Here is an 18,510-nt window from a genome sequence, read left to right on the forward strand (position 1 = left end):
CATTGCTTTGGTTCAGAAATGACTCCTGTCATTTCTGGCCAGGATTATGATAGCAGCCTTCTAAGTGATCTTCCAGATCCTGTTCCTGTCCCCTCTGATTCATCTTCCTTGCTGTCACCAAGGACATAGTTCCAAATGCAAATTGATCAGCCACCCCTTCCCATGTATAAAACCCTCCCATGGTTCATAGCTCCTGCCTGCCTTGTGTCCTCATTTGTCACCACGTCCGCACATCACTGCATGGAGAAAGAACTCAGGCTGTCGACTCTTCGGATATGAGTCCTGATTCCACTTCTAATGAGCAATGAGGCACTCAGGCCAGTTAACCTCCATGTGTCTCACTTTCTTCTGTATCATTCAGTGTGATAATCCACATACGGTGGTTGGAATAGTGCCTGGCATGCTTGGGGTGTGCTCTGTGAATGAGAGCTGCCATTATTGGGTATGTTATGAGATGTGCATATGTTATATTCCAGCCATTGCTTGTGGCTCCTCCAAAGATCCTTGTCCTCTTATTCCTTTGCATGGACTAGTCTGCCTGCAGAATGCTTTTCCTCTATCTTCAGCCCTCATTCTCTCTGGCAGACATGAGCTCAGTCTTTATGATTCAAGCCCAACAATACCTTCTCTTTGAAGCCCCCCCTGGTGGTTCGCTCTCATCCCCAGGAGATGATAGACATGTTTCCACAGAGCTCCATATGCATAACGCAATTGTACTACTTGGCATATCATGATCTCTCTGTTTGTTTCTATGTCTGTCTCTGCACTAGACTGAAAGAACTTATCTTTATTCATTTTCTCTCCACAGTGTTTAGCACATTTATTGACAAATGAATTTGTGCTTCCACGATCAAGCTGCCATATGTGAGAAGCACATATGAAATTGAACAGCCCATGAAATTATTTTCTTTAATTGGTATGCAAGTGCATAATTACATAAATATGTTCTAGAATGTGTAGCTTCTTAGAGAAGGTGTGGGCTCCTTGGAGTCTTTATCTAGTCAGGATGAGAACGTTAAGTAGGATCATCCTTATCTTTGCCTGGTCTCTTTATGATTGGTAGCGTGTGTTTTCAAAGAGGCAAGAGGTCATTAGGAGGTAGACTGAAGGATTGGGCTCCTATAGGAATTGAATTCCCATCTTTGATCTTGTGCTTCCTGATCAATTATGTCAGCCAGCCACAGAAAGGATTAGGTAAAAATCATTCTAATTTTTATTACCATGTATAATAACCAATTAATGTCAGACCTATCAGGATATATCTTGAATCTTTCCATATGGTATCACTGCCACCAGTCCCAGCCCTGTCCAAGGTACCTTCATATTTTGCTTGACTGTTGCAGTATCCCACTAGCTGGTCTCTCAACTTCCTCCTTTTGTCCTTTCATGTAGTTTATTTCCAGCACAGCAATTCTGAGTGACCCTCTGAAAATAGAAGTTAGATCATGAAACTTCTGTGCACAAAACCCCCTGGGGCTTCCCAGTGCACTCAGATTAAAAGCCAAGGGTGTTATGGTAGCCAACAGAGCCCCCTGCCTCTTGGGACCCCATTGTTACTCTCAGACCTCATCTCCTCATTTCCCCTTGCACTTCAGTAAAGTGGTTTCCCAAATGTATGAGGCACACTCTGCATCTGAGGCACACTCTTGCTCATCCCTCTGCTCTGCTGTCATACTGAAGAGCTTTATGGGTAAGGTCTGCATGTCTGAGTTTGCCCAGGACAGCCCTGGTTTGAATTCACTGTCCTGTATAATTATTAATAGTGTCTCCTTTCACTCTTGAAGTTGTCCTGGATTGGATGATAAATGATATGGCCATCCTCCCCACAGCTTTTTCTATTCCTTCCATTAGGTCTTACCCAAATTGCCTCTCTCTACCCTGGCACTCCCCATCCATCTTCCATGCCTATTATTTCTCTAGAATACCACCTGTTATACTAGATCTTTTAATTTTGTATTTTTTATTGTGAGCTCCAACAAGTCAAGGATTGTTTCCCTCATGGCTGTATCTTCAGAACTTAAAACAGTTCCTGGCACATATCAGGTAGTTGAATGAATATTAAAAGCTTTCTGAGGTTAGCTTTTCCTCCACTGGAGAGTGCTTTTCTTTCCTGTCTTATAACCTTGTTGAACAATGAACTGGATGCCTTTTATTAAAGGCTTGGATAGTGTTTTTCTGCCTTGCTTGTTTTTGAAGTGACTTTCCTTTCAAACCATCCTCAATCTTCCTGGAATTTGGTTTGCTTTCTCAAAACCCACTATTATACTCTTACCTATTCCAGAAATATTTATTGAACTGTAGGCACTGTGCTAAGGCCTGAGAAGAAACAAAATAATTAAGGCACCAGTTCTCTTCACCTCAAGGAGCTCTGGCTCACCATTCACTTGCAATTCTGTTTGAAGCAGTTTTATGCAAGATGACAACCATGAAAGGGAAGCCCTCTTGTGGGGAGCTAGACCTAGTGGTTTACAGTGCAGTTTGAACATGTGACCTCTGCTACATTATGATATGATAGATGAAGTAGTGCCCCAGCCCTGTCCCTCATGGTCTTTAGAGTTTAGCCTTCAGTTCATCATCTGTATAATGGACATAAAGTTCTTCACCTTCATGCCTGCCTCACAGGGTTATTGTGAGGAGCAAAGGTAGATTGGGCTCCTTAAGGGCAAAATTGTTACAGTAGCTTCTCATCTGGGGACAAAGTGGGGTCTAACTAAACAACTAGTTATCTTTTTATTCATTAAAAGGTAGAAAAGAAACAGAACCTCATATGTGACCCCACCTTTACCTCCTGGGCTTGACAGTTTGCACCATCTGCAGGCACTCAAGCGTGACTCAGATTTTCTCCTGCCTTTGGACATGATTCATCTGCAAGTCACGATTCACAGGAGTGGTGCCTCTGTGGGTTTCCCTCCTGGCCCTTTAGAATTTCATTTTAAGCATTGTTGCCTGGGGCTCATACCTGTACACTTCACTTGTTTTTCACCATGCTCCCCAGCAGGGACCAGGTGGTTGATGAGGTTGTGGAGACAATCTTTTTTTTTTTTTTTTGAGATTTTATTTATTTGAGAGAGAGAGAGCGAGACAGTGTGAACGAGCATAAGCAGGGGCCGGGGCAAAGGGAAGGGTAGAAGCAGACTCTCTGCTGAGCTGGGAGCCCACTGCGAGGCTTGATTCCAGGACTCTGGGATCATGACCTGAGCCAAAGACAGATGCTTAACCGACTGAGCCCCACAAGCAGCCTGGGGAGATCATTTTTATCCCTCTTGTTTCTTTAACTGGGCACCCATTTATAAGACTTGTCAGTCACTGTCATTCCCTTCCTTGGGGATAAGTGCTGTAGATGATTTTGGAAAAGAAAACAACTGGATGCCATGCTTTCTTTCCCTGTGGTATTGGGACTCAGAATCTGCAACTTGGTATTTGTGTTGAGTATTAGGTACATGTGGCAGCCCGATAGCTGAAGTAGAGAGGAAATCATAGCACATGGAAGCTGGAGAAAAGGCCCTCAGAGTCATTCATCCAGGCCAGGTTGGGATTTTTGTGGGTTAAGTTCCATCTCTGTACCCCAGGGAGGAGAAATGACTAGCCCCACGCACAGGTTTCTAGATGTCACCAGGGACCAGTTCTGAAGGCTCCACACTGATAACCTGTTTTGGCCTGAGGTTAGCAAGCAAAGGTTATGTTCATACTTCTTCTTCTTTTTAAAGATTTATTTATTTAATTTTGAAAGAGCGAGAACAAGCATGTGTGTGCCTACAAGCAGGCTGAGGGGCAGACAGAGAGGGAGAGAGAGACTCTTAAGTAGGCTCCCCGACGAGCGTAGAGCCCAATGTGGGGCTGTATCCCATGACCCTGAGATCATGACCCGAGCCAAAATCGAGAGTTGGATGCTCAACAGACTAAGCCACCGACATTCCCCAAAATTCAGATTTCTTGACTTTGAAGAGTTGTCAAAAGACAAAGCTAAGATGGCAATTTTCAGCATTGTTTCCCCAAGTTGAGTGAATATTTGACTTTGAATGTTGAGCGTAAGGTCTCATTCACAAATGTTAGGTTGGAGCAGAGCTAACTGACCATGAAGTGTCACCTTGGTCACCTTAAGTTGTGAGGCTGTCACATTCCAATAGCCAGTACATTTTATTGAAAGTAAAATCTTAAAGTCAGAGCTGGTGGGAGCAGCAGTTCATTGGGCTTGAACTGCGAGAAAACTGTGTATAAAGAGCCTCATAAAAGAGCACAAAATATCTTTCTTTTAATGTTTTTCATTGCTATTTTTTAAAATTAAAGTGTGTGTGCGTGTGTGATAAAAGGCTGGTGGCCTTAAATATGCTTTTGTCCAGTTCTACTTTTGGTCTAGAAGCCAGAGCTGCTCTGAGAATCCCTATTGGTTTGCCTCTTTGCACTCAAAGAATTGCCCATGTAGTTATAAGTTGAACTGTTTCTTTATTAGTGTAGGAATTTCAGTTCTCATAGACCCAGTCTGGATTTGGGTTTTCTTAAAAAAAATAGATGTATATGCTTTAATGACAAAAATTTAGCATCTCAATCTGTGAGGTAATGTATTTAATAATTTCCTGTTGCTCAGAATACATTTGTGAATGAGATACTTTGAGGTGGCTGGTTTTATACCAGTTGCCTTCATACTGGTTCTCAGGCTGAACAAGAAAATCCACTTTGTGGCTTTTTTTAAAAAAATATTTTATTTATTTATTTGAGAGACAGAGTGAACACGAGCAGGGGGAAGGGCAGAGGGAGAGGGAGAGGGAGAAGCAGGCTTCCCACTGAGCAGGGAGTCCAACTTGGACTCCTAGGATCATGACCTGAGCCAGAAGCAGACATTTAGCTGTCTGAGCCACCCAGGTGCCCTCACCTCTTTGCTTCTTAAGAGCCATGCTTTGTGTTGCATGAAGATGGATGTTATCAGCTAATATCGCTTTTTCAGAAAATTTAGCTTCAAATGGCTTTTGGCTATTGACAAAGAACAGCTAACATTTTCAATAGCCGAAAACTGGTGCCCCAGATGGAGAGTCAGGAAATGAAACATCTGTAGAGTTGAGCAGAGTCTAAAAGCATCTTTCCCCTATTTACTGTGTGATCTTCCCTAAGTTAATTCTCTTCTCTGAGCTTCAGTGTGTCCGTACAAAAGGAATAGTACCTACTTCATACCTGCCTCGTAGCAGGCGTTTGAATAAAATGAAACACTGAATTTGTCTGACTTAGTAAGTTTTATCTCCTTATTCTGATGACTAGAAATTAAAAAAACGAAAAATCTGCTGAAGGCAGTTCCAAAAAAAGAAGTCCTAAAACTGTTTTGGTCAAGTGCCATCATCTTTCTAAATTTAAAAAAATGTTTTAATTTTAGAGGCGCCTGGGTGGCTCAGTCAGTTAAGCATCTGTCTCCTGCTCAGGTCATGATCCCAGGGTCCTGGGATTGAGCCCCAGGAGCTTGCTTCTCCCTCTCTCTCTGCCATTCCCCCTGCTCGTGTGCACTGTCAAATAAATTTTTTGAAAGTACTAATTTTAAAATTCATACAGTACAATTCATTCTTTTTAGTGTACAGTTCTGTGAATTTTTAACAAATGTGTACAGTCATAAAACTACTAACAAACACATCAAGCAAGATACAGAACACTTCCATTATGCTCCCCCGCCAATTCTTTGTGTGTGGCCCCTTTGTATACAACCCCACCCCCTGTCCACTGGCAACCCCACTGATCTGTTCTCTGTCCCTCTAGTTTGGTCTTGTCCCAGCATGCCATGCACATGAATCATACAGTACGTAGCTTTTTGAGCCTTGCTGCTTTTATTCAGTGTATAATGATTTGAGATTCATCCAAGTTGTTAAATGTTCATTACTTTTTATTGCAGAATTGCATTCCATTGTATGAATGTATTAATTTGTTTATCCCTTCACTAGTTGCAAGATATTTGGGGTGTTTCCAGGTTTTGGCAACTATGAATAAAGCCGCCATTTACAGAACAGGTTTTTGTAAACATTGGTTTTTTTTTTTTCTCTTGAGTAATTTCCTAGGCATGAATTGCTGGGTCAGATGGTAAATATCTTTTTAACTTTTATTATTATTATTTTAAAAATATTTTATTTATTTATCTTTAGAGAGCATGTGTGTGCCTGCAAGCAGGGAGAGGAGAAGGGGAGAGAGTAGGAGGGGAAAAGAATCTCAAGCTGACTCTGCCCTGAGTGTGGAGTCTCATTTGGGGCTCGATCTCACAACCTGAAATCACAACCTGAGCTGAAACTCAGGAGTCCAGCACTCAACTGACTGAGTTATCCAGGCGCCCCATTAATTTTACTTTTTTTTTTTTTTTTTTTGCCAAATTTTCTTTGTTCATTCATTCATTCTTTTTTTTATTAATTATTTTTATTAACATATAATGTATTATTTGTCCCAGGGATTCAGGTCTTTGAATCGTAAGGCTTCAACATTTCACAGCACTCACCATATCACATACCGTCCCCAATGTCCATAACCCAGCCACCCTATCCCTCCCCCCACTGCCCCCAGCAACCCTCAGTTTGTTTAGTGAGATTGAGTCTCCCTCCCGATCCCATTTTGTTTCATTTTTTTCCTTCCCTCCCCCCCAGACCTCCCACCCTGCCTCTCAAATTCCTCATATCAGAGAGATTAATTTTACTTTTTTTTTAAAGTTGATTTTTTTTTAGTAATCTCTACACCCAACATGGGACTCAGACTCAGGACCCCGAGATCAAGAATTGCGTGCTTCTTGGGGCGCCTGGGTGGCTCAGTGGGTTAAGTCGCTGCCTTCGGCTCAGGTCATGATCTCGTGTCCCGGGATCAAGCCCTGCATCGGGCTCTCTGCTTGGCAGGGAGCCTGCTTCCTCCTCTCTCTCTCTCTCTGCCTGCCTCTCTGCCTACTTGTGATCTCTGTCAAATAAATAAATAAAATCTTTAAAAAAAAAAAAAAAGAATTGCGTGCTTCTCCAGCTGAGTCAGCCAGGAGCCCCTGTCTGGTTTGTTTGTTTGTTTTTTTTTTTTTTGGTCTGTTTAACTTTTAAAGAAACCAACTTTTTCCCAAAGTGGTGCACCATTCTGCATTTCTACCACCAATGTGTAAGGTTTTCCATGGCTCCACATCCATATTCACACTTGGCATGACTTGTCATTCTAGACATTGTGAGAGGTCTGTAGAGGTAATTTCTCTTATGGCTGAGGATGTTGAGCATCGTCTCCTGTGCTTTTTTACCTTCTGAATATGTTTGGTGAAGTCTTCAAATCTTTGGCCCAATTTCTCTTCAGGTTATTTTATTCTTGTTCTTGAGTTTTGAGGTCTCTATATATTCAGGGTCAGGTCCTTTGCCAGGTAAGTGATTTGCAGATGCTCTCTCCCATATCGTGGCTTGTCTTTTCAGAGATTCCATAAGGGATTTATACATATTTATTCTTGTTATAAAAGAGTCACATGACACACAATATCTAGAATAAAAAATACGAGTTCTGGTTTACCTCCCAGTACCTCTTCCACCTTTTTCTTGCAGATAGCCACTGTTGACAGTTGGGTGAGGATTTTTTCAATCTTTTTTAAAGTATCATAATTTTCTAGTAAATATATATTTAGAAAGGGACCTTTAAATATTGATATGTACTTTAAAATTAATTCTGTTACTTTTCAGGCAATAAGTTGCATTTCAAAGAATCTTTCTGTTTTTCCTTTCAGACCCCCTATAGGGAAAATCATTGTTTTTCCTTAAAGTGGTGAGTTTTGATGTGTCCTAGGTCATATTCCAGAAAACCAAGATTTGGAGAAGAAAAATCCAGATGATAAGGATGACTGATGAGTGAAATGAACTTTAAGTGGGTCATTTTATATTTGCTAAAGTTTTCTCCAGTTAGTTGAAATGACTGAAATGTGGCCATTTTCTTAAAATAAGTGGTGGGTTGCTTTTTGCCAGTGTGTGTGTGTGTCTGTGTGTGTGCATGCACATGTATGTGAATGCTAACTGTCATTGGGCGAAGAGTGGTATTGATAATCTCAGAGTAAAGTTTTGGCTTATTTTCAAGTTTTAGATTGTTCATTTTTCTTGGATTGACTCTTTTATGCTATTTGAAATATTCAGCATAAAACTTGTACTTGATTCACATTTTTATTTTTAGCTATAACTTTGGGCTCTTTCAACCATAACTGGCCATAACATTTTTTCTGCAGAATGAGCCTTATTAAAACAACCTGTTTTCATCTTTCCATAGGTATGAATCCTAGGACTCAGAATAAGGATTCCCTAGAGGACAGTGTTTCTACCTCTCCAGACCCAAGTAAGAGGGGGCAGCTAATTAGGGTGGGGTCAGGGTGGAGGTGATCAGAGCATAAGGAAACAAGGGGAACCCTATAGGCAGTCTACACATCTCTGGGGTACCAGAAGGCAGTGTGGTAAGGGAATACTCGGCAGCCTCTCCAATGGAAAGTGAGAGGGGCCAGATAACCTGTTCTGGAATGTGATTCAGGGCATGTGGGAAGGGTAATGGAATTCCCATGAGGTCCTTATGCTGGTCCAGAGCTGGCCTTAGCCCTTAAAGGCTCTGTGATGGCTCTGGGGAACAAAGGAATAAGAGGGACTGGAATTGTTTATATACCTGTAGTTGAAATTGTTTGACTGGGTTGCATTTTTTAAAAAATCATCTTTATCTGTTGAAACATCTGTGCAGGAAGAACACATCTCAATATCTGTAACAGCTTAAATCCTACCACCTGATTGACTTTATTTTACTTAGCTATAACCAGTAGAGATATATTATTGAGTCTTTTTCCCCTGGCTTATGATTAACATAATAATCATTTTGCTTTTTCTTCAGCCCCTCCTACCTCCCACCCCCCACCGCCCTTTTTTGAAGATTTTATTTCTTTGTCAGAGAGAGAGAGAGAGCAAGCACAGGCAGGGGGAGAGGCAGGCAGAGCAGGCAGAGGAAGAAGTAGGCTCTTGGCTGAGCAAGGAGCCCCATGTGGGACTCGATGCCAGGATTCTAGGATCATGACCTGAGCAGTGGATTAACCAACTGAGCCACCCAGCCTCTTCAGGGCCCTTTTTAATAGCAGTGTTAATAGCAGTGTTAAACACATTACATCCCAGTTTGAATAATCATTCATTATTGGTGACCATCTGGGTGGTTTCTAGTTTCTTAGCCATAATGTAGAATGCAGGTGTAATGCATGATGCAGTGGGTATAGCTTTTCTTTCCCTTCACATCCTTAGAATATATTTTCCCCAAAGTACAGTTGGCAGGCTGATTATTTTCCAGAAAGCTTCCAGCAATGAATAGATGAACCTGTTACTTCTGTACAACCCTAGGACTGGGTTTTGTAATCCATGTTTATCATTGTTAATGGTTTTGATGTGGGTCCTCCTCAAAGGCCCTCTTTATAGGGCCTGAAGTTGCTGGAGTTAGAAAAGAGACCACAGTCTTTTCCCAGGGAAAGAACACCATTAAACTAAGAATCAGGAGCTTTCTCACCGTGGGATTTGGGACCATGCATTTGAATTCTCTGTGTCTTGGTGTGTGCCCAGCAGAAAACATTTCTGAAAGATGTTCATGATCCTGAGGGATAGGACTCTAACGAGAGCCAGAACAATCTAAGAGGGCATGAAGATACAACTGCCTTGTGCTTCTGGCTTCCCACTGTGGTTTTGGTCTGTGTCTTCCTTCTGCTCTTGGTCCTAACAAGGAAGTAGAAACAAACTCACCCCTTCATCTGCCATTTAGGGAAATTGGGGTGATCAGTTAGGCTCTTTTGGGTTGTGTTTTCAATTCTGGAAGTGTTAATAAGTTAACGAGGCCTATGTATAGTTAGACTCGTAGAATGAGTGTGGAATGGTGGTTACTAGGGGTGTGAGGAGAGGCAGACATGGGGAGGTGCTGATCAGTGGTGTAAAGTTCCAGTTATGCATGATGAATAATTCTAGAGACCCGTACAGCACTGTGCCCAAGTTAACAATATTGTGTAGTACATTTTTTAAAAATTTTTTTAAATTTATTTATTTGACAGAGAGAAATGACAAGTAGATGGAGAGGAAGGCAGAGAGAGAGAGAGAGAGGGAAGCAGGCTCCCTGTCGAGCAGAGAGCCCGATGCGGGACTCGATCCCAGGACCCTGAGATGATGACCTGAGCCGAAGGCAGTGGCTTAACCCACTGAGCCACCCAGGCGCCCCACATTTAAACATTTTTAAAGAGAGTTCCCATGTTAAGTGAGCTTACCACAGTAAGATAGAATTCAAACACACAAACAAAATACTCAGACTTGTGTAGACCTTGGAGTTAGGCCTCTTGCAGGTCAAATCCTCTTTCCCAAGGTGGTGGCTACATGGGGCTTGTCTCCCACTATGACTTAGCATACGGGTCCTTTTCTTGTCCTTTAACTCTGCTTAAATGGGACTCTGTTGTATTGGCTAGTATGTGTGTCTCTGTCACTGCATGGTGGGAAGATCCCTAAGCAGAGAGGCTTCTGATCGAGTAACCTCTGGGAGGTTTGGCCTGGCCAGGTGTTTAAAGGGGTTGATGGTATTGCAGTCCCTGCTCCAGGGTGGCCATGTGAGGGCTGATGAGACAACAGGGGTGTATCGCGCTGTGAGCCACATTAGCACTGTACAAAAGATACAGTGTTGAAGGCATCCCTTGCTTGAGACTCAGAGGCAAAGAAAGGCATGGAGTGTTTCTGTTTCCTATTGCTCCCTTGTCTAGAGATTTGAAAAATAATCTTTGCTTAAATTATTTAAAGAGATAACTGCCCTATTACCTTGATTAGTGATTCTCAACTGGGGAAGGATTTTTGCTCCCCAGGGGGATATGTGGCAACAACTGCGGACATTCTCGGTATTTACACCCAGGAGATGCCACTGGCATCTAGTAAGTACAGTCCAGGAATGCTGTCCAACATCCTGTAATACAAAACACAGCCCCCCATGACAAGGGATTACCCAGTCCAAAATGTCAGTGGTGCCAAGGTGAAGAAACCCTGCTTTAACCAAAGATCAGGCAATTCAGGGCAGACCCGTGTGATTGGGCCCACTCTGCTGATTGCAGCTTTCCTTTCTAGATCATTAAACTCTGTCTCTTGAAGTCCTGGCCTTGTAACTTTCCCAGACATCCTTCTTTGACTTCTCCTACCCTTTTGGATCTGTGGCTTACTTTTGCAATTCTGGAAGTATTCCTCAATTCTGCTACCATGTGCTCTTCGCTCCCAAATCAGGCTGAGCTCTTCTTTCCCCACCAGCCACTCTGTAGTCCTCCAGAGAGGCTCTGGCTGGAACTCTTGGAATGTTGATTTGCTTTGACATGTAACTCTGCCTGCGCTGCCCTGCAGTAACCTCACTGGCATTGTGGCTGTAGCTTAAGATCAGCAGAAAATGAGTACCAGCTGTGAATCCCATTTGCATGATGGGATTGGAGGAGCATGTGCACTGCATTGTCTAACAAACTCTGTTTCTCTCTTTCTCCCCCCCCACCCCTTACCTTCTTCATCCCCTTTCCTGGCCATTTTGTCACTGTTCACTGTGAACTCCTTCCCCTCCTGCCCCGCCCATGTCCCACACCTGCCCTGGTGACCACACGTGCCTTTCTCCTCTGTTACACGAGGCAGTTCTGACACTGTCTGCTCCCCCTGTAGTGCCAGGCTTCTGTTGCACAGTTGGAGTGGACTGGAAATCTCTCACTACTCCGGCGTGCCTCCCCCTCACCACCGACTACTTCCCCGACCGCCAGGGCCTGCAGAACGACTACACGGAGGGCTGTTACGATCTCCTTCCAGAAGCAGACATCGACAGGTTGGTGTCAGAGGAGGGTTTTGGATGCGTGTCCAAACACTGCATTCTCAAACCTATGTCTTCCTTTTCTGTTCAGAGAATTTCATGAAGTAAGAACTGTCCTTTTTTTTCTTTAGGGTTCTGTGTACATGCCTTCTCTAACCATTTCTCCTCATGGGTGCTTTCTCACATTTTTCTGTGGCAATTGCTCTGGACCCACTAGATAGGATCTTTTTTTCCTAAGATTAGCTATCTGAGCTATTCTAGGAACAGCTGTTAGCTATTCCCTGCCTTCTTCCTCTGCGTCTTTGAAATGATCATTTCTCCCCAAACTGGCTTGTAGATTGTTAGTTTTATGAATCACCATGGAGTGCTTATCAGGGCTGGCTTGTGGAGTCAAAGCAAAACAGAGGATGGGAGTGTGGACTGAGTGTCACTTCGCCCTGGACCAAGCATGTCCATGTGAACAACCGTTTGTTTTCTCAGAAGGGACGAGGAGGGTGTGCAGATGACGGCCCAGCAGGTGTTTGAAGAGTTCATCTGCCAGCGTCTCATGCAGGGCTACCAAATCATAGTGCAGCCCAAGGCACCGAAGCCCAACTCCACTGTCCCACCCCCACTGAGCAGCAGCCCGCTCTATAGCCGAGGTGAGTTGTTCTCTTTGGACTTGGATTTTTTTCTTTTCTACTAAATTCATGTAAGTAGGTTCTCAAGATAGTAGGGAATAGATAAATCCAGGAGAGAATTACTTTTCAACACAACATTTTTTCTTTCTACATGAAGAATAAAGTCTGCTACACCCAGATTTATCTTAAAGCTCTCTTTAATCTACTGCTCTCCTTTTAAGGAAGGGGTGTGACCCAGTTCAGGAATGTTGCAGCCTGGCTTTGGCAGCACCTAGGAGTAGCAGGCACCTGAGCCAGGCCTGAGCTATCAATGTACGTTGCGATTATTTTAGACCCGATATTTATTTCTAGCACAAGTCCTGGACACAGCAGGTTCTCAGATGTTACTTAAACCTGGAATTTATACTCCTCCACCCCATTCTGGCTGCATCTTCTCTTGTTTGTCACTGAAGCTTAGCATGATGAAGCAATAATGGATCATCTGTGAGTAGTAGAGACTAATAAGTGACAGAGACTCAGTGAGGCCATTTGAGGCTCAGCCAGGCTCTGGAGAGTTTTTCTAAAATAAGTCAGGTAGAGAGAATAAAGTATGGGTGCTTAGGATCAGAAAGCAGTGATCACTTCCCAGGACAATCCATTACTCTCCCACTTTCTTTTTATAGCTACTGAGCGTCCCCATTCTCCTAAACTCCCAGTCCAAAGCCTCAGATATCTTTGGCCCCATTAAAGTGCTTCGGGCCAGAGGATCAAAGCAGTGTGATGGGGAGCTTGGTGGTCCTGGATGGACCAGTTGTTGCTTATGATGAGGCTTTGGACTCCCTCTGGATGTTGTTTGAAAACCCATTATGATATTTATCACTTGTTGCCTTCTTTTCATGTTCTAGACTGCACTGAATATTAATCTTCCTGAGTGCCAGGACTCTTTCATCTTCATGTTTTTATCTCCTGCAATGAAAATGATTGTGTCTGGTATACAGCAAAATGGGTTGATAAATATATGAATGAATGAATCGCCATTTATTCATTCATTCATTCAACAGTGTCCTTGTACTTACAGCCCAGTGAGGAAAATAACATTCCCAGTGAGGAAAAATAACATTAGTAAAACTTGAAATATAATTCCTCATTGTGATAAAGATTGTGAGGGAAAAACCAAAGGGCTATGAGTATATTTAATACAAGACTTAATCTGGTCTAGAGGGTCAGGGATGGCTTCCTTGAGGAGGTGATGTTTGAGGTGAGACCTAAACTATGTGCAGGAGTTACTTGGAAGAGAAGCAGTTTGAGAGTGGTGGGCAGGAGTAGGTAGGAAGAGCATGCCAGGCAGAGGGATTAGTATGTGCAAAGGCCGAGTGGTGGGAGGCACCGTGACACTTTCTGGGCACTCAAATGAAGACTGGTGGGGTGGAGTACAGGAAGTAAGCTAGAGATATATTCAGACATGTCAGGAGACCGAGGCCTCACAAGGCCACATGATTTTGTCCTTTATCCCAAGAATAGTGGAATGAATTCACCTTTAGTGTCAGTGGCCCTGTCCAGCCTTCCTACCTACTTTTCTCTAGAGTAGCTGATCAGTGTCCCTTAGTGGTTCATAATTCCTCTGGCATCTAGTTCTGCTCTGGCTGATAAATGAACCTTGTGTCATGGCTAGTTAGCCAGAGTCTATAGAAGACCCCTTCTGGCTACTTTTCTCCTTCAATAAATTTAATTCTTTTATTTCTGTAGTAACAGAAATGGTATCATTGTTGTTATAATTACTGGAAAAGTAATTATAAGTGACATTGTGTCTGATTGAAGATTTGTTGACTACTGGTTATGAGAGGGACACTGTTCCGGTAGTGAACAGAACAGCCCTGTCCTCAAAGTTTATTGTCTACTGGATGAGACAGTCGTTGAACTAATAAACCACAAGTATTTATTTGATCACAGGTTGTAAAGAGTGCTGTGCAGAATAAAAACAGGAACTAATTTAGAGTGGGGTCGGTACTGTGCTAGGTGCTCGTGAACATTGTTCCATGACTTCCTGACAGCAAGCAGGGGGTTGCAAGAAAGAACGATGCAGGGATGGGGGACAAGACCTCTTTCTTCCTTTCTTCCTTCCTTCCTTCCTTTTTTTTTTTTTAAAGATTTATTTATTTATTTATTTGACAGAGAGAGAGAGATCACAAGTAGGCAGAGAGGCAGGCAGAGAGAGAGGAGGAAGCAGGCTCCCTGCTGAGCAGAGAGCCTGATGCGGGACTTGATCCCAGGACCCTGAGATCATGACCTGAGCTGAAGTCAGATGCAAGCCCACTTTCTAGTTGCAGAAAGGGAGACTTAGAGACTTGACATCCAAGGTTACACCACTGGCAAATGGAAGTGCTGTGGTTTAACCCAGGGTCCTCTGAGTCAAAGCCTGACCTCTTTTAGACAAGTGTGCCCCTCACTGTCACCTAGAAAATTTTCCACAGCCTCTGCTGTCTTCTCTTGTCCTAACAATTCCCATGCTGCTTGCACTGTGTGACTGTCTCTCAGAACTACACAAGAGGAGCCTTTAATTTTGAGATCATGGGAATCTTGTCTTGGCTCCCTTGTCTGTTGAGGCACTAGTTTTACTCTCTTGAGAGCTCGTATTTTTCTTGATTCCTCATAACTTCCCTCTTTCTGATGCCCAACTCAGTTCAACTAATATTTTCAAATACCTGCTGTGGGCATGGCACTTTGCCAGGTGCTCTGGAAAATTTAAAGACAAACAAGATTTGGACCCCGGCTTTGTGGAACTTCCAGTTTGCAGGGTGTGAGATACACACATGGGGAGCCACATCTAGAGTAGAATTCAGACGGCGGATGGGTTCTGCTAGCTTTCTGGAGGAAGTGGCATTTGACGGTGACCTTAAATGACCCATATGATCTTGATTGTGGCCCAGGAAGAGAAGGCAGAAAAAAAGCAATAGGAGCCAATGTTTGGAGAAAAAAGTTCTTTAAGACAGAAGCAGGCTGTGGGAGTCATTGAAGCTGATGCCAGGTTGACCGCCACCCTGGGGTGAAGACCTCAACTGCCAGGGTGGCAGCTTGTGCTGGAGCAGAGTGGAGCTCCATTTCAGTCCCAGAGTTGACTCTTGGCCCATTAACATCTAATCCAGAACTTTTCCTTCTTGGAGGCTGAGGAGTCAGGCTGTTCACCTTTGAGTGCGTCTTCTGGATGCTGTCAGCACTTCTGGGCTCTGTCTGCTGTTGGCTGGCTTAGTAACAGAAAATTCTGCCAACTTCAGGACTTTTTTTTTTTTTAACCAAGAATAAGTCTTTTCCAGGAAACTGTTCCTCAAGAGAAAAAGTTGCTTCTTTTGTTTTTCCTTTTCTGACTGTATATGGAAGAGAAGTTATTGTCTGTTAAAGGAATGAACCTCAACCAGATAGAGGAAATGATTCCACCCCGTCCCTCTATTAGGCCTTGTGTCCCGAAACCGACCTGAGGAGGAGGATCAGTATTGGCTGAGTATGGGCAGAACATTCCACAAAGTGACGCTGAAGGATAAGATGATCACAGTGACACGTTACCTTCCTAAGTGAGTCCTTCCTTGGAAATCTCAGGTTTTCTGCTACTGTCCTGAATTGTTTCCATATCCTAACTTCTGTTTATAATGCCTGCTGTGCACCTAGTGAATTCTGTGACACATTATTAAAACCAACACAGGTTGAGTGGTTGGTTTTCCTGTTCTTAGAATTACTATTTTGTTTTCTAGGGTTATTTACTGTTGTAGTTCACCTGCCTCTAAAAGGGATTTGACTCAGCTTGTAATGTTTAGCTTGATTCTTAGCAAGCCCATTAGAAATAAAGAATGAGAGGATAAAAGAATGACAGAGTTTAAGAAAGGAGATGAGTTGGTTACCACACTTGAGGATTGAATGCCAAGGATGGTGCTAACTGTATTGAGATGGAAAGGGGTGGGAAGGTAGTGATTTTCTTTTGGACTTCTGGGCATGCCCTTTGTTTTTCAGGTACCCTTATGAATCTGCCCAGATCCACTATACCTACAGCCTCTGCCCTTCCCACTCGGACTCAGAGTTTGTCTCTTGTTGGGTGGAATTCTCCCATGAGCGGCTAGAGGAGTACAAGTGGAATTACTTAGATCAGTATATCTGTTCTGCCGGCTCTGAGGACTTCAGGTCAGAGAACATACTTTGGCTTTCCATCCAGCTACCTTGTGTGTGCCTGACTTTGAACATGTCTGTCCTTTTGTTTCTGATTACAAGATGATGTTTGTTTTAGAAAACATGGAAGAACAAAAGCACATCTGCATTAGTGTACTTAATGGCATAGAATTGTACACTGAAGGATGTTAAAATAGTACATTTTGTTATGCACATTTTACCATGAAATGACAGAAACCTCAGTGATGAAGTCCTCTTCGATGGAATGTCAGTGTAGATCATATTCTTAACCTTTTCCTAACTACCTGTGGTATCTCATTTTTTATCTTTAATTTTTATGTGTGATTTAATATTGTGGTGATAAAAAGCCACAACTCCATTGGGTCTGGGTGTACAGAACTGTCCTGACATCTCTGGGATGTAAATTAAAAGTACCCTTTGTGATCTTCCTCTAGAGCTGTGTTTCAAATGAAGCCATGAGATGTAATATTAGACAAACATGTACTCAAGGGGAGAGGACCCCTTACATACATGCTCCAAGGACAGGCTAGAGATGGGACCTTCACTGGGGGTGCCTTTTTTTTTTTTTAATTTTTTTTAGAGAGGCAGAGGGAGAGAAGCAGACTCCCCACTGGATACAGGGCTTGATCTCATGAACGTGAGATCATGACCTGAGTGGAAGCCAAGGGTCAGACACTCAACCGACTGAGCCACCCCAGTGTTCTGAGAGTGCTTGCATTACCTGCTTTTGTTCACCACCACCCCCTTTTCTCCCTTTGGCCCTTCACAGCTTAATTGAGTCTCTGAAGTTCTGGAGGACCCGTTTCCTGCTGCTACCAGCCTGTGTCACTGCCACAAAGCGCATCACAGAAGGGGAAGCCCACTGCGACATCTATGGGGACAGGCCCCGGGCAGATGAGGAGGAATGGCAGCTCTTGGATGGGTTTATCCGCTTCGTGGAGGGTTTGAACCGAATCCGCAGGAGACATCGCTCAGATCGCATGATGCGGGTAGGGCTCTGTAGGCCCCTTGGGGACTGTGCTTGGTCTCCTCCTATCTTAGGGGCCTCTCTCTGGCCAGTTTATTTACTCTACAATTTATTTTAAATCTAAAACAGTGTGTTCTCCAGTGTAGGGTGAAGGAGGGAGGGATAGGGTACCAGGCGGCCAATGGCAGTGTTCTGTGGCCCTGAGGACACACAGCTCCTTCATGTGCTTCCCAGGTGAGACCTCATGTCAAGCCCAGTGGCTTCTGCTGGGTTACTGAGTAAAAGTCACTCAAGAGGGTAATGGCAGCAATACTTGCTTACTGTTGTATCACTTTTAGAATTTCCAGCACCTTGAGCATTCATTCACCCACACACTACCCAGGGAGGACACTGAAGCCCATGGGGTGGGGATATGGCTGAGGACACCATCCGATAAAGGGCAGAGCTGGAATTCTGGGTGTGTGTATGTATAGTTCTATAAATTTTAACTTTTTTTTTTAATATATAGACTCACATAATCAGGATACAGAGCAGTTCTATCACTTCCCCAAAAAACTCCTCATGCTACCCTTTATCTCACACTTTGCCCCATCTCTAACCCCTGGCAGCCACTGATCTGTTCTCTGTCACTATATTGTTGTCTTTTCTAAAAGTCATATGCACATAATCACATAATATAATCTTTTGGGAAACTGCCGCCTTTAACTCAGCACAATGCCTCTGGGATTCATCCAAGTTTTCCTTTTTAGTGTGAGTAGAACTGCATCATCAGTTATGTTTTTAACCCCAAGTTCAGTGTTCTTCCCCATACACTGGCTACCCTTTGTCCACAGCCTTGCCTATGACGGGAAACATTTCAAAAAAAAAAAAAAGAAAGAAAAGATTTCCTAAAGACCCTGCATGGTGGAAAGAGCTCTGGTCTTGAAACCAGATGATTAGAGCTTGACCTCCAGCTCCAGTGGGATTCACTATAAGTCACTTAACTTCTCTGGG

The 18,510-nt window shown here is 43.3% G+C and overlaps 1 protein-coding gene across 13 annotated transcripts in view; it reads left to right on the forward strand.

Moving 5' to 3' along the window:
- DEPDC5 (DEP domain containing 5, GATOR1 subcomplex subunit) overlaps window positions 1-18,510 on the forward strand; it is a 137,138-nt gene that overhangs the window by 75,219 nt on the left and 43,409 nt on the right. For 8 of the 13 annotated variants that reach the window (XM_045067719.1, XM_045067779.1, XM_045067927.1 and 5 more), the window contains 6 exons: window positions 8,227-8,292; window positions 11,610-11,793; window positions 12,259-12,419; window positions 15,826-15,943; window positions 16,377-16,544; window positions 17,320-17,539. In XM_045067719.1, the coding sequence (XP_044923654.1) occupies window positions 8,227-8,292; window positions 11,610-11,793; window positions 12,259-12,419; window positions 15,826-15,943; window positions 16,377-16,544; window positions 17,320-17,539 (917 nt within the window). The remainder of the gene's footprint in view (window positions 1-8,226; window positions 8,293-11,609; window positions 11,794-12,258; window positions 12,420-15,825; window positions 15,944-16,376; window positions 16,545-17,319; window positions 17,540-18,510) is intronic. The other 5 variants (XM_045067747.1, XM_045067833.1, XM_045067950.1 and 2 more) reach the window with 1 other exon arrangement.

This window comes from Mustela putorius, unplaced genomic scaffold (genome assembly GCF_011764305.1).
Source record: "Mustela putorius furo isolate JIRA1106 unplaced genomic scaffold, ASM1176430v1.1 tig00000081_pilon_pilon_pilon, whole genome shotgun sequence".
Classification (NCBI taxonomy): domain Eukaryota; kingdom Metazoa; phylum Chordata; class Mammalia; order Carnivora; family Mustelidae; genus Mustela; species Mustela putorius.